The sequence below is a fragment of the Macrotis lagotis genome, chromosome 2 (genome assembly GCF_037893015.1).
Source record: "Macrotis lagotis isolate mMagLag1 chromosome 2, bilby.v1.9.chrom.fasta, whole genome shotgun sequence".
Lineage (NCBI taxonomy): Eukaryota > Metazoa > Chordata > Mammalia > Peramelemorphia > Peramelidae > Macrotis > Macrotis lagotis.
The window spans coordinates 226960859-226975337 of record NC_133659.1 but is presented as its reverse complement, the minus strand read 5'-3'; the positions used below and the strand labels follow the sequence as shown (position 1 = coordinate 226975337).

At 39.8% G+C, this 14479-nt stretch overlaps 1 protein-coding gene across 4 annotated transcripts in view; it reads right to left on the bottom strand.

Annotated features, from left to right (window-relative positions):
- Window positions 1-12878, bottom strand: part of USP36 (ubiquitin specific peptidase 36) — a 42161-nt gene extending 29283 nt beyond the window's left edge. For 3 of the 4 annotated variants that reach the window (XM_074225028.1, XM_074225031.1, XM_074225030.1), the window contains exons 1-6: window positions 12773-12878; window positions 10396-10537; window positions 8916-9177; window positions 8421-8642; window positions 1712-1822; window positions 710-812 (exon numbers count right to left, since the gene is read on the bottom strand). In XM_074225028.1, coding sequence (XP_074081129.1) covers window positions 710-812; window positions 1712-1822; window positions 8421-8642; window positions 8916-9168 — 689 coding nt within the window. In that variant the 5' untranslated portion in view covers window positions 9169-9177; window positions 10396-10537; window positions 12773-12878. Of the gene's footprint in view, window positions 1-709; window positions 813-1711; window positions 1823-8420; window positions 8643-8915; window positions 9178-10395; window positions 10538-12625; window positions 12649-12772 lie in introns of those variants that run through there. The other variant, XM_074225029.1, reaches the window with a different exon arrangement.
- Between the last annotated feature and the right edge of the window lie 1601 nt (window positions 12879-14479).

Here is a 14479-nt window from a genome sequence, read left to right as displayed (position 1 = left end):
GGATAGAGCACTGGCCCTGAAGTCAGGAGTACCTGAGTTCAAATCCGACCTCAGACATTTAATAATTACCTAGCTGTGAGGCCTTGGGCAAGCCACTTAACCCTATTGCCTAGCAAAAAGAAAAAAAAACTAAAAAAAATCTAATATGGGGACTAAGATAGGGAATCAAAGAAGCATATGAATATATGAATATCTTGCTTCAGTAAGGATCCAGTTGAAGTTGAACATGAATGTGTAAATACCTATAGTATAATTGGGTAACATGTAAGTGGGAGAAGAAAAGTCCTGTGGTGAATAGTCTAGGGCTATGGTTTAGCAAGAGATAAACAGGAACAGGATAAGGGGATAGGAAAGTACAGAACAGTGTGGAATTAAATTGGTCTACTATTGCCTAAAGGTTAAGACAGGGAGAGGGAAGTGGAGTCAAACCAAGGGTAATGGCATAAGAAAGAACTATGGGGTAGATCATAACAACAGAGGACTAATAGGGGGTAAGGGAGAACACGTTTAGGAAGGGTAAGACCTAGGAAGAGATAAAATGATAGGAAGTTATGGTTGAAGAGGGGGATGTCAGAAATTTTAATTCAGGAAATGGAACATTTCTAGGTGATAGTGAAATCCAGTATGTAACCACCTTATTTGTGGCTGAGGTAAAGGAAAATTAGCTTCCAAATTCTCAACTAGAAAAGTGAAGAAAGCAAGTACATACTTTGTATAGCCATTCAAACAGGCCTTTTGCATAGCATCAATGATGTACCGAAGAAATTCATGTGCATCTTCCTGGTTTCCAAAGCGGAAGTGCCTAGCAATTTCTAAGGAGAGAAAAGGAAAAAAAAAAAATCAGACAAGCAGGTAAGAGTTTGAAATTTTACCTTTCAAGAACTCTATTTGCTGTTTTCTTTAGCACTCTTTAAAAACTCAAAGTACAAAGCCTCAATAAGGACTAGTTTCTAATACTTCCGAGAGAAAAGCAGAAATAACCCATAAGATTAATCAGGAACTAAGAACACATAGTCCACTGACTTCCTTAATCTTCAGAAAAGTCAGTACAAAGCTAAAAAGCAATTTTTCTATAGCATTGCAATTTGTTTTAAAAACCAACCTGTCCTTTGCTCAAGGCAGTGAGGGTTTACTTAGTATATAGCTATGATAAATGGCCACAGGTAATAATTGGAAAAAGGTTTATACTTTGCCATGATACTTTAATAGACCCTATTAAAAGAGAAGGCAGCATGATGTAATAAGAATACTGAACTAAAGAGAAGTCAGAAATCTTATGTTCTAGATACAGTCTTGCTATTTAACTAGCTCTATGACATTCATTAAGTAATTTTGGCCCTCTGTGAGTCTCAGTTTCATCATCTGATAGGAAAATAAAAGCTAGACTAGATAATCCCTTAGGACCCTTCCTGTTCAAATATTATATGACTTATTAAGTCTTCCTCAAAGACCCTAAAACTCTATTTTTACTTCTTCCAGATATGCAACTTTTGCAATTTATTGCCTGTGTCACAAAATTTAGCACTTTATATATGGTTGAACATGGCTTTCTAATTGCTTGATATGAATAAGTCTTGTTTTCCTACAAGAACATAAGTTTCCTGAAGATAGTTTCTATTTTTTACAAATCTTACACATTCCCCACAGTACCAAGCAAAGTTCTAGGTAATTAGATTTAAATAAATATTTGTTCATATTACGTGATTCTTACTTTTCAGGTCTCGGATAAAGGAGACTGGCTTGATAGCATTGCCATTATTGGCAAAGGCCTGGATCATGTGATTCTGCATTACACACAGCATACAAAAACCTCCTTGGTGACCTGCAAATATGAAAGAGAAAAATTGCTGACTAGTCTCCAACAGAATCTATGACAGTTGTATGATAAATGACAAAAGAATGATGTAGATAGCAATCTCAAACTGGAGACTGGAATCTCAAAATAATGAGAACTAAGACAATTATTAAGGTTGGAATCAAAGATGACTAGAGAACAAAGAGTATTTTGTACTACACAGGCCTTAGGACTTAATGAAAACCTTAATTCTAGTACTCTTATACTGTAGCATTTTAAAGTTTGTGTGTGTGTGTGTGTACTGAAGCATTTTAAAAAGATTATTGTATCAGATACTTATCCTTTTAGTTTAATGAGTTTTTGAAATCATTTTCAAAATTAAGCTTAGAAAACTACTTGCTCCCTCTGCTGGAAGGGATGTGAAAAAAATAGGTACACGAATGCACTATTGGTGGTGTGTCAACGGGTCTATTGTGGAGAACAATATGGAACTATGCCAAAGGATATATAACTGCATACTCTTTGATCACTACTAGTTCTGTATCTCTAAAAGAACAAAGGAAAAGGACCTATTATATACAAAAACTGTAGCTCTTTTGTGGTGACAAAGAATTGGAGAATGGTTGAAAAATTTGTGATGGAATACTGCAGCTAGGTGGGGCAGTGGATAGAGCACTGACCCGAGTCAGGAGTAACCAAGATCAAATTCAGCCTCAGACACTTAATAATTGCCTAGCTGTGTGACCTTAGGCAAGTCACTTAACCCCACTGCCTTAAATAAATTAAAAAATGACTAGGGGAGATGGAATCAAGACAGTGGAGTAAAGGCAGGGACTTGTCCAGCTCTCCCCCCCAAATTATCTAAATATCTTTAAATAATGACACTAAACAAATTCTACAACAACAGAATCTACAAAAATTTTCTAGTCCAATACAATAACAGTTGAAAGATCTGTTGCACCAGGATGAGAGAAGTGCAGGTTGTGCCAGCACAGCCCCTACCCCCAGCAAACCAGAAGCAGGCTTTTTGGAGCCACTGAAAGAGCACCAGCACTAGCACCAGCAGCTCTCAGCTCACAGATGTTAAGGGTACTGAAACAATGGGTCAAAATAAGATTACAGGGGTATCTTTGTTAGCACTGAGGCAGGAGGCTGTTGCTTTTGCCCCACTCAGATCCTGGTCCCAGTCCTGGGGGGTGGTCTCAGGATGAGGAGGAGCAGTAGTACACTAGAGCCTGGGGCCAAAGTAGAGAAAGGGACTTTTCCAGCAGAAAAAAGTACTTATAATCACTCACAGAGCAGAATACAGGCTATGAGAGTAGTAAACACCTCTCCTTAGATCAAACAATTTTGAAAGAACTGAAAACTTACAGGTCCCCAGAAATATCATTGAAAACAGTTATATAAAAACCCAGAAGCTCAGAATAGTTCTGCCCTGGAAACAGAACCCTATTTTAATAAAAAGTTAAATTCCAAAAAGTCAATGAGGAGAAAAATTCCTTAAAAAGCAGAACTGGTCAAATGGAAAAGAGGCATAAAAATTCACTTATGGCAAAACTCTTTAAAAAGGAGAATTAGTCAAATGGAAAAGTAGGCAGAAAAATTCACTAAAGAAAATAATTCCTTAACAATTAGAATTGATCAAATTGATGCTAAAGACTTTATGAGAAATCAAAAGAATGAAAATGGAAGAAAATATGAAATAACTCACCAGAAAAACAACTAATCTGGAAAATAGATACAGAGAGATAATTTAAAAATTATTAGACAACCTGAAAGCTGATTAAAAAAAAATTTCAAACATTATCTTTTTTTTTGTTTTGTTTTTGCAAGGCAAATGGGGTTAAGTGGCTTGCCCCAAGGCCACACAGCTAGGTAATTATTAAGTGTCTGAGGCCAGATATGAACTCAGGCACTTCTGACTCCAGGGCCGGTGCTCTATCCACAGTTTCACCTAGGTGCACCCCCCAGACATTATCTTTAAAGAAATTATCGATTCTCAAATTCCTTGGGAGAGTACCTTGCACCTTCTCTTCCAGCCTGCCAGGAGGTGGCAAGGGGGGGAGGGATTGGAGCACATCCTATCCCCAAGAAAAACCTCAGGCCAAGATGGCAGAGCTAAGAAAGGAACTCTGTTAAGCACTCCCTGTGCCCCTTCAAAAATAATGAAAGAAACCTCTTAACAGAAACATAAACTCAATCAACAAAACCCAGAAAAAGAGGGGGGGGGGGGAGGCCAAAAGACCAATGTTAGTCTCTGAGAGGCGGGTGGAGAAACAACTTTAGCTGCTAAGTTTCTGGCCAAGGGGTGAGGAGGTTTGTGGCCTGGAAATTGTCCAGTTTGGTGCAGGGTCTGAACTCTACACATTCTTCCAGGAACAAATGGTAGCAGTCCCAGCTCCCTGCCCCCATCCCCCCCAAAACGGGTGTGGACTAAGGAGCCCAGTCAGCTGAAAGGGAGATTGGCTTCCAGCCTATTGTTTAAGGTCAACTCAGACCCTGCTGCCCCTCCTCCCTCCCTCCAGGATTGGAAGAGGGCTTCAATCACTCCAGAGAAAGTAACTAGTGCCTCCTACTGGCTGGCCCTTGGAATACTAAGCCAAGTGAAGTGAACAAGGATCTTCAAAAGCAAACCTCTGAAAGCCAGACCCCCCCCAACACAAGATCCTAGAAAAATGAAGAAAAACCAGAGAAAAGGGGGACCCATGGAGAAATACTTAGAAGTACCAGATTCTAACCCAGAAAGATCTAGCACTTCTGAGAATATGAATTGGCCTCCAGCCCAGAAAGACTTCCTGGAAGAAATCAGGAAGTAGTTTAAAAATCAATTGGAAAAGAAAGAAAATTAACACATTGCAACAAGAAAACAATGGAAAATACAATTGGACAGAAAAAAAAAAAGAAAAGAATTCTCTCAAGTCATCAATTAGGCAAATGGAAAACTCCTTCAAAAATAGAATTGGCCGATTGGAAAAGGAGTTTCAAAAGGTAAATGAAGAAAATTTTTCTCTAAAAAAAAAAAAGAATGGAATCTGTGGAAACTAATGACTTCATGAGACAACAAGATTCTGTTAAACAAAAGCAAAAGATTGAAAAAATATAGGAGAAAATGTAAAATACCTCATCAGCAAAATCACTGACCTTGAGAACTGATAGAGAAGGGACAACCTGAGAATTATTGGACTTTCTAAAAACATTGAAGAGGAAAAAAGCCTGGACTTAATATTACAGGATTTGGTAATGGAAAACTGCCCTGATATCATGGAACCAGAGGGCAAAATAGTTATTGAAAGAATACATTGATCCCCTCCGGAAAGAGATCCTAAAATGAAAACACCAAGAAATGTGGTCAAATTCCAGAACTATCAGATAAAAGAGAAAATCCTGCAAGTAGCCAGAAAGAAACAATTTAAATACCAAGGAGTCACAGTAAGGATTATGCAGGACCTGGCTTCATCAACATTAAGTGATCAAAGGGCTTGGAATGAGATATTCCAAAGAGCAAGGGAGCTTGGAATGCGGCCAGGCACTATCCGGCAAAGCTGAGCCTTCTCTTCCAGGGGAAAAGATGGACATTTAATGAACTGGGACACTTCCATCATTTCCTGAGGAAAAAACCAGAGCTAAATAGAAAATTTGGACATCAAACAGGAGGCTCAAGAGACACATGAAAATGTTTAAAAAAAAAAAGGAAAGGGAAAAAAAACTGCTATCCAATAAGATGAAACAAGTTAAATCCCTACCTTAGAGATTCTAATAACTCTTGAGAATTTTAACTCTATTAGAGAGACTATACTTAGCCAGAAGTGGACACTGTAACTCAGATAGAATGATTTAAAAACAAAACCTCCTTAAAAAAGGGGGACAGTAAGGAGATGGGAGGATGGAAGAGATTGAATGGGTAAATCTCATTATATCAAGAGGTACAAAAGACCTATTGTAATAGAGGGGAAGAAGGGAGGGGGTGAGAACAGCCTAAATCTTCATCTCATCAGACTTGGCTTAAAGTTAACTTACACACATTCAGTTAAGTTAAGAAACTTATTTTAGGGGTGGCTAGGTGGTGCAGTGGATAAAGCACCAGCCCTGGAGTCAGGAGTACCTGGGTTCAAATTCGGCCTCAGACACTTAATAATTACCTAGCTGTGTGGCCTTGGGCAAGCCACTTAACTTATTTGCCTTGCAAAAACCTAAAAAAAAAACCTAAAAAAAACAAAACAAAACGTTAAGTTACTTTTCAAGTATTAAAAGGGGGAAAAGAGGGGGGATGGGGGGAGAAAAGGGGGAACTAACTGAAGGGAAGGAAGGGGAAAGGGGGAAAGAAATGGGAGGGGGGTGATATAGGCGGGAAAACACTGAAGATGGCGGTATTCAGAAACAAAATACTAGGGAATATGGATAAAGGGGAAAAGGGGAAAAATACAAACAGAGGGAAGATAGCATGGAGGGCAATAAAGAGTTAGTAATTATAACTTTGAATGTGAATGGGATGAACTCTCCCTTAAAATGTAAGCGAATAGCAGAGTGAATTAAAAACCAGAATCCTACAATATGTTGCTTACAAGAAACTTATTTGAAACAAAGAGATACATATAGAATAAAAGTAAAGGGTTGGAGCAAAATATATTTTGATTTGGCTGAAGTGAAAAAAGCAGGGGTTGCAATCCTTATCTCAGACAAAGCAGCTGCAAAAATAGAGTTAAAAGAGATAAGGAAGGACTCTAGATCAGCCTAAAAGGTAACATGGATATTAAAGTAATTTCAAAACATTTAGAGAACTGAGTCAAATCTTTATAAATAAGTTATTTCCCAAACTGACGAATGATAAAAGGATACATACAATTTTCAATACTATCGTCATATAAAAAATGCTCTAAAGCACTCTTCATTGAAGAAATGCAAATTAAAACAATCATACCTATTAGAATGGCTAACAGGACAGAAAAAAGAAAACGATAAATACTGGAGAGGATGTAGAGATAACGAGACATTAATGCACCGTTGATGTAATTGTGAACTGATTTAAATAACCTTTCTGTAAAGCAATTGGGAACTCTATCTAAAGAACTATAAAACCATGCATAGCCTTTGATCTAACAATTTCACTAATAGGTCTGTATCCCAAAAGAAATGAAAAACAAAAAGAAAAAGGACCTATATGTTCAAGGATATTTGTGGCAGCTCTCTCCTGTTGTCAAGGAATTGGAAACTGAAAGGAAGCCATTAGTTGGGAAATGGCTGCACAAATTGTGGTTTATCATTTTGATGGAAAGCTATTCTTCCATAAGAAAAGATTAGTAGGTTGCTCTCAGAAAAACTTGCTAAGATTTACATGAGCTGATACAAAGTGAAATATACTACATACAAAGTAACAGCAATATTATCAGATGATTAACCTTAGTTTTTCTCAGCATTATAATGACCAAAGACAACTTTGAAGAACTTATGATGGAGGATACTATCAATCCCAAGAGAAAAGAGTTGATAAATTTTCAAAATACAGATTGCTGCATCCTTTTTTAATACCTTTTTAACCTTTTTCTTGAGGTTTTTTTTTTGGGGGGGATTAATGAGGGGAGGGAAGTGTCTTTGTTTTCTTTCACAACATGACTATTATGGGAATATTTTTTCATAACTATACAGTTGTAACCTATATCAGATAACTCAATGAGGGGGAGTGGGGAGGGAGGAAGAGAATTTGTTTTTTACATGTAACTGAGGAAAAATAAAACACTAAATAATTAAAAATTAAAAAAATTAAAAACCAAGAAATGTTTTGTATGATTTAACAGGTATCATAATGGGTATCATATTACTTGCTTCCTCAATGAGTGGAGAAGGGGTGTTGGAAGGACAGAATTTGAAACTCAAAATTTAAAAAAATAAAGTATTAGCTGATAAAAAATTTTCTCCATTTTAAAATTTCATTTTATTTGATTAATGGGTTATGACATCAAGATTTATAGTGATTACGATTAGCATTGTGAGAACTTCGTGGAGTTATATTGTCATATACTTTCAGTAAGCTTGTTACTATGAGGTACTAGAAGTTTAACTAAGGTCTTAAATCTAGCATTCTATTCATCTTTTCAACTAATTCTGAACCATGAGACACAGAACATAAGTTCTACAACACAGGTTGGACTGTCAACACTTTTAAACTATTTAGAACAGTATTGCAAACTCCTATAAATAGAGCACAAACCTCAAGAAGTCAACATTAATAAAAAGAAAGCATTCTTTTTCTCAATTACTAAACTCAAGATAAAATAGAAACAAAAAACACCAAACCAATCTCAATTCACCACAAAATACTGTATGAGTTAATCTTCCAAGCATCCTCCTAATGCCACTGATTGATTTTCAGAACAGTCATTTTCATGTAGAATAAGTAACAGATTGTGCAGAGTATGAGATTTAATTTGTTTTATTTTCTGAATTTCACAAAATAAAAGCACTTATGTTCAAGGATAAATTCTGGTTAATCTATATGCTCAGATGGATCACTGCCATATTGCAAAAAAACAAACAAACAAAAAAAAATAATTGCAGAGCTATGACCTCAATGTAGCTACATTATCAAATTTGGGAAAAAGTTGTTCCTATGCCACAAAATTATACTCACAGTTCCGAGTGTGTTCCTTGGAAAGCAAGTAGTTGGCTAGAGGGGGTGTGTAGGTCAAACACTGTATGGTGGAGTTCAAGAAGCAAGTATTGCCTAGATTGTGGAGACCTGCTCCAACTCGGTAAATGCGCTCCCACTTCAAAGATAGCCGATCCAGAGGAAAGAGAACTTTCTGAGGGGCTGGAACACCATCACTACAGCTTTCAAACCCATGATCACTACCTGAAAAAGTAAAGGAAATGAGTGATATACAGAGTAACAAGAAAATCCTTTGAAATTAAGTATCTTATCTAAATTACAAAAAAAAACCACAGAAAAAAAGGAAAAACTGACAAAAAGTCATTCACCTACAAAGGTAGGGGCTCTGAGAAACCTAAACTTCCATCTCTTCATTTTCCCTTGTAGCAAATATAATTATTTCTACTAAGCAGGGTAGAGACCCTATTCATATCCATCATTCTCTGACCCATACTTTTTTTCCAATATACTATTTACCCTGTCTCTTGATCTGTGCCTCATCACAATTCTTGTGGCGACTAGCACCCTCTGTTTTGGGGTTCAATAGCACATATTTGCTCTTTAAGGACTCCAACTGGTAAGAGAAGCTTTTGCTTGCAGGCTCAAATTCTATCTTCTGTAGGAGGACCTTTTTAGCAGAAGAAGCCAGGAGTTTCCCCAGATCTCCATCATCTGTTGATTCCTTTCGTCCAGGTTTCAGAGCTTCCTTTAGCTTATCAACAATTGGCATGGTGCATCACTGAAAATAAAAGGGTAGAGAGACAGAATAATAAATTATTCCTCACTAAGAAGAAGTCATTTCCCTTAAACTTTCCTCAAAAGATTATTAAGGAACCACCTGAAAAAACTATCTAGGATCAGCATTTATCATCCTACAAAATTAATGTAAACAAGAGTAACAAATTTAATCAGAAGCTTCAATAAAGGTAGGGAAGAAAAATAACCCAATGAACAGATTTCAAAATGAACATTCTTCAATCTTCAAAAATTTTCAGAAATAGAGAAGCTAAATCTGTGGGGAGTACAGTGATCTCTAGACAGAAATTGGTCAATTTGAAACAAAAAAGTACAAATCTGTTTATAGTTATTTAGCACTAATTCCACCAAAAAAAAGAGTGGGAATAAGATTCGATAGGATTGGCAATTGGGATTACAACAACAAAAAGGCTATATTTAAATAAATCTATCCCCAAAAAAATCTCCTTGTCAAATAAAACATATAAATTAATCAGATACCCATGACCTAATAAACTCTAGAACATGGTTCTATTTTTCTCTATTCTTTCTCTTTTCATCATCCTGTTCAGAGAATAAATGAATTTACCAACTATCACCTAACTTTGTCACTTATAGTGGAACATACTAGTTGGGATTCAAGAACTCCTTGAATTATACTTAGAAAAAAATTGAGGAAAATCTATACTAAGAAATTCCTTTGAACTCAGGAATCCAGTTTGATATTACAAACACCAATTAAATACCCTCCATTTCAATGATACCTCTTGGTCAAGCTAGAATATAGTAACATGTATGATCTATTTTTATATAGATTTCTTTTGTCACGTTATCTAGTTTTGGGGGGAACTTTTTTGGTTTTGGGGTGGTAGTGGGTTTAAATGACTTGCCTAAGGGTCTGAGGTCACATTTGAACTCAGGTCTTCCTGACTCCAGTGCCACTGTTCTTCTTACCTTATTTTAAAAGACTGTGAAGTTTTAGTAGCTTAAAACCACACTAAAAACTTTTGGAACTCCCTATACAGACATAGTATCTGCGATTGTATGTGTATATATACACAGAATATAGATCTAAACTTATTAAGTCTGAATTCTCTGATTTTGCTTATAAAGACATCTATTCTGGCTAGGGGAAAGTCTTCAAAAGCCCTCAACAGTGCAGGCTCACATGCAAAAAAGTCAAAGTAAAAAACAAAATGTACAGAAATCTTTACATATGTACCTTGGATGTCAGGAGCTAGACCAGCTGCTTCAGCAGCATCTGATTGGGTTATGGAGGAAGACGACTAGTCCAGTAAGCCAAATGTTTTCCTCTGCCCTTGAATTAGGAAGCTCCTCTTCCTTTTCCTCTTAAGTCAGTAAAACTGCCAGGTGGACAGAACATTATCAACCATCAGAATTCATAGTATGAAGAACACCAAGACATGCTCAGAAAATGATTAAACGAAACCCCCATTGCCCCATTCACTTCTAAGCAATAACTTCCATTTTGGACCATAAAAGGACTGATCATTTCCTATGTATATGAAAGCTAAAATCATGAAGGCGATCCAAAAATTAATGGAGGTGAAGATGAAATGTGAATACAGTGAAGATTGTATATAAATTCTTGCCTTGATCACCTCAACTTTTGTCTAAGAAGGCTTCAAGGTATTAAAAGTATTAGCAAGGTCAATCATATCTTCCATCAATTTCACTAGAAAAGACTTAAGAGTTAACAGATATAGTAACAAATTTGTTCTTTCAATTAATGAGTACCTGGAAAATAAAAGGACTATCAGAAGATATTTGCTGTGGTTGAGTTAAAGTTTGTAAAGCATTTTGCAGTATTTCATTTAAGTCATGCAATTCAGGGAGGTGAGTCAGTTGAATTCTAGATAAAAATAAGTAGATAAACCCACATAATGCATCACCATGAGGATAAGAAAAACTAGGTTTTTTCCTTTCCAAACCTGGATTTAAGAACCTTAACAGAGATAATTATCCAACTTCAACGTTTTACAAACTGTAGCAGAAGCTTTAGCAACTGACCAACAAATGACCATTCTCTTAAGTCAAATCAGAACTGCTTTTTAAAAATTACAATTTTAATTTTGTACATCAAATCATATGGAAATGTTCTACACATCAAAGAATTGTTTTAAATAAAGTTATCCTATTATTCTATACTGGATATCACTTTATCTCTAAAGCATAAAATTTCAAAGAAAAAAGCTGTGATCCTGAATTACAAATAGTAAATTGCTCAGCTTAGCAAACTCAAAATATCCACCATTTAAATTCACAAAACAATTCTCTTTTTAAGACTATATTACTCTCCAGGGTACACTGAGAAACGACTATATGCTGAAGGTTGACACTTCTTGGTCCTTTTCCCAATTGCCATGTGTCAAATATTTCCACCTGCTTCATGCAGTCAGGGGGAGGATTAACAACATGGAAAAAGCACAAACCCTATCCAAGGCTAGCTTTAAAATATGGGAAACTACTACTTTCCTATCACTCTTCAGGAAGGAGGGCAAATCAAGACTCCCCTTCCTCAACTTAAGACATTCCCATATCCACCTTGCATCTTAATTTTATACTGCTACCTGGCACTGCCCCAGGAAGCTGCTCTGGCAAAGTGAAGAAACCTACCTCATCCTAAAAATAGCTGAATACTGCCTACTGCCCCTTAAAAGCAATATGTACTAGGAAAAAAGATTAGAAATACATGTTTACCACATGAGAAAGGTTACTTTCCTAAAAGAAAATAAGATAATGTTTATAAGAACATCTAGTGCATGCAGTGCAGGCACTTAACACTTATTCTCTCCCTCCCACAAAAATCCCTCTTTTTAAAAGAGTGCCCCCCTAAAAGCATAATAAACCTATAACTTTATTCCCTTTAACTCACCAAAGACACCTCCAGAAACTAAACAAACCATTTCTCCTACAAATCTAGTTCCTAAAGGCATGGATCTTCCCAAGCACAAAAAGTTGCCTTTCTCAGAGTCCAAGGAAGGGGAGATCTCTACCAACCACCCCAGCACCCCCAGAATCGATTTTGGCACTTCGTCTGCACTAAGGGAATCTGGCACCAGGAGAAGTTTCAAGCCTGGATCCCTAGAGAGCCTTGCCCACGTCCGGCGAGGGGGGCTGCAGCCCGAGAAGGGGGGTGAGCACGCAGAACCCGGCACGTGCCCTGTCAGAAACGCGGGCGCACGCGGGCGCGCCGCTGGGGTCACCGGGGAACACCCGGGGGAGTCTGTCACGGGACCCAGAGTCCGGGGCGCGGTGCTCCCCTCCCCCAACGCGGAGCACGCGGGAAGAAGGGGGGCGGGCGGAGACCCCAGCTCTTCCAGGGGGCGCCTCGGGGCCCTGTCCCGCCCTCCCTCCCCCACCGCGGTCGGTCCTCGACGCCCCCGCCGGGGAAGGGGCGCAGGCCCCCGGCCGAAGCGAGCCTCCCTCACCGCGGCCCCGAGCGGGCAGCGGGGCTGCGCCGGGCCGCCCCCCTGCCCCAGGCTCCCGGCCCCGCGGCCGCCCCTCCCGCCGCGGCCGGCCCCCAACCGTCCCCCGCGGCCGCCGCCAACCGTCGCCCTCGCTCCGCCCCGACCTACCCGGGGGGCTTGGGCGCGGGGTCTGTCAGGCTGTCAGGAGCGGCGCGGCGCGCTCCCCAGCTCGCGGGGCCTCACACGCACCATCCGGGGCTCCGGCGCCGCTTCAAACACGTGTCAGCGGCGGCCCTTAAAGGCGCCGTCCCCTCGGAGCGCTCCTCGGGCCCCGGCCAGGGCGCTTTCCCCTTTAAGAGGAGGAGCCTCCCCGTTTCGGTCGGCCGCTCCGGGCCGCACGCGCTTCCGTTCCCGCGCACGTCACGGAGCCCTCCTCCGCCGCCGCCGCCTCCTTCCCCTCTGCCCCCCGCCCCTTCCTGCGCTTTGCCGCAGAGCACGTGATCTCTACGCCAGTGTCCTCCCGGGCCGCAGGCCGCCCCGGCCCTCCGCCCTGGGCCTGCGCACTAGCTACCCACAGCCTCTGCACCGTGCTCCTTCCTCACTTTGCCTTCCTTCAGCAACCACTCCCGGGGGGCGGCCGGGTGGCGTAGAGGATAAAGCATCGGCCCTGGAGCCAGGAGGACCCGGGTTCAAATCTGGCCTCAGACGCTTAATAATGATGTAGCCGCGGCCTTGGGCGAGCCACTTAATCGCGTATGCCGTGCAAAAACCTAAAAAAACAAAAAGCAAAAAAGCCCAACAAGAATTAGCGCCAAGTCCGCTTTCTGGTCTCCAACTGTATCCAATATGTAGCTCGTTTTGCGTCATTGTTTCCCCGTCGTCCCTGGAATCAGACGGCGTGCTCTTAGAGAGAGAGAGAGAGAGGGAGAGGACGGTCTTTACCTTGTTGTAGATGCTTCCCTATTGATGTATCTGGCGCATATTGTATTGATTGATGCTACACATTCGTATCTTTGTGGATCTACATCAAGGCTCCAAAACTAGAGTATGAACTCTTTGAAAGAAAAGGGCCTCCTTTCCAAATTGTTTGGTTTGTTCCTCTCTGCAGCCAGCCAATATCTCAATCAACCAATCATGACTTACTCATGATAGTCTGCAACCCGTAGAAGTTACAAGAGAGCAGATTTTAGGGTGACGTGAAATTTGATTTAATGTCAGCAGGCCTTCCAAAAGTGGAATTGATGCTATCGTAGCCAAAGGGTCTTCAAGTAAAGGGTGAATGAAGAGGATAGTCTTCTGCCTGGAGTTGGTCCAGATGGCTCTAGCCTCATCTTTGCCTTTGTCAGGGCCACCATGTACCACTCTCCCTCTTTTCTTTTTTTTTTTTGCAAGACAATGGGGTTAAGTGGCTTGCCCAAGGCCACACATCTTCCTCTTTTCAAATGTCAGTCCCCAAAGCCATCCAACCCTATAGTCATCTTTTCACTTAAGACAAGTAGGGGAAAAACATTGGGGCCCTTAGCAATATATCACTTACTTTTGAATATGCCAGAAAGATACAATGTATTATCCAGGCTCAACTCCTTCCTAACTCTCTGATCCTGGGCTAATTATGTATACCTATCAGAACCTCAGTTTCCTCATCTGTATGTGGTAGTAATAATTTTAATATTAATTAGCACCAGGGGCAGCTACATAGCATAGGCCCTGGAGTCATCAGGACCCGAGTTCAAATGCCACTTCAGACAATAATTACTGAGCTGTGTGACCTTAGGCAAGTCACTTAACCCAATTGCCATGTAATAAAAACCAAGAAAACAAAAACCAAAAGTAGCACCTACTACACAGATAATGTAAGATGCTTTGCAAAACTTA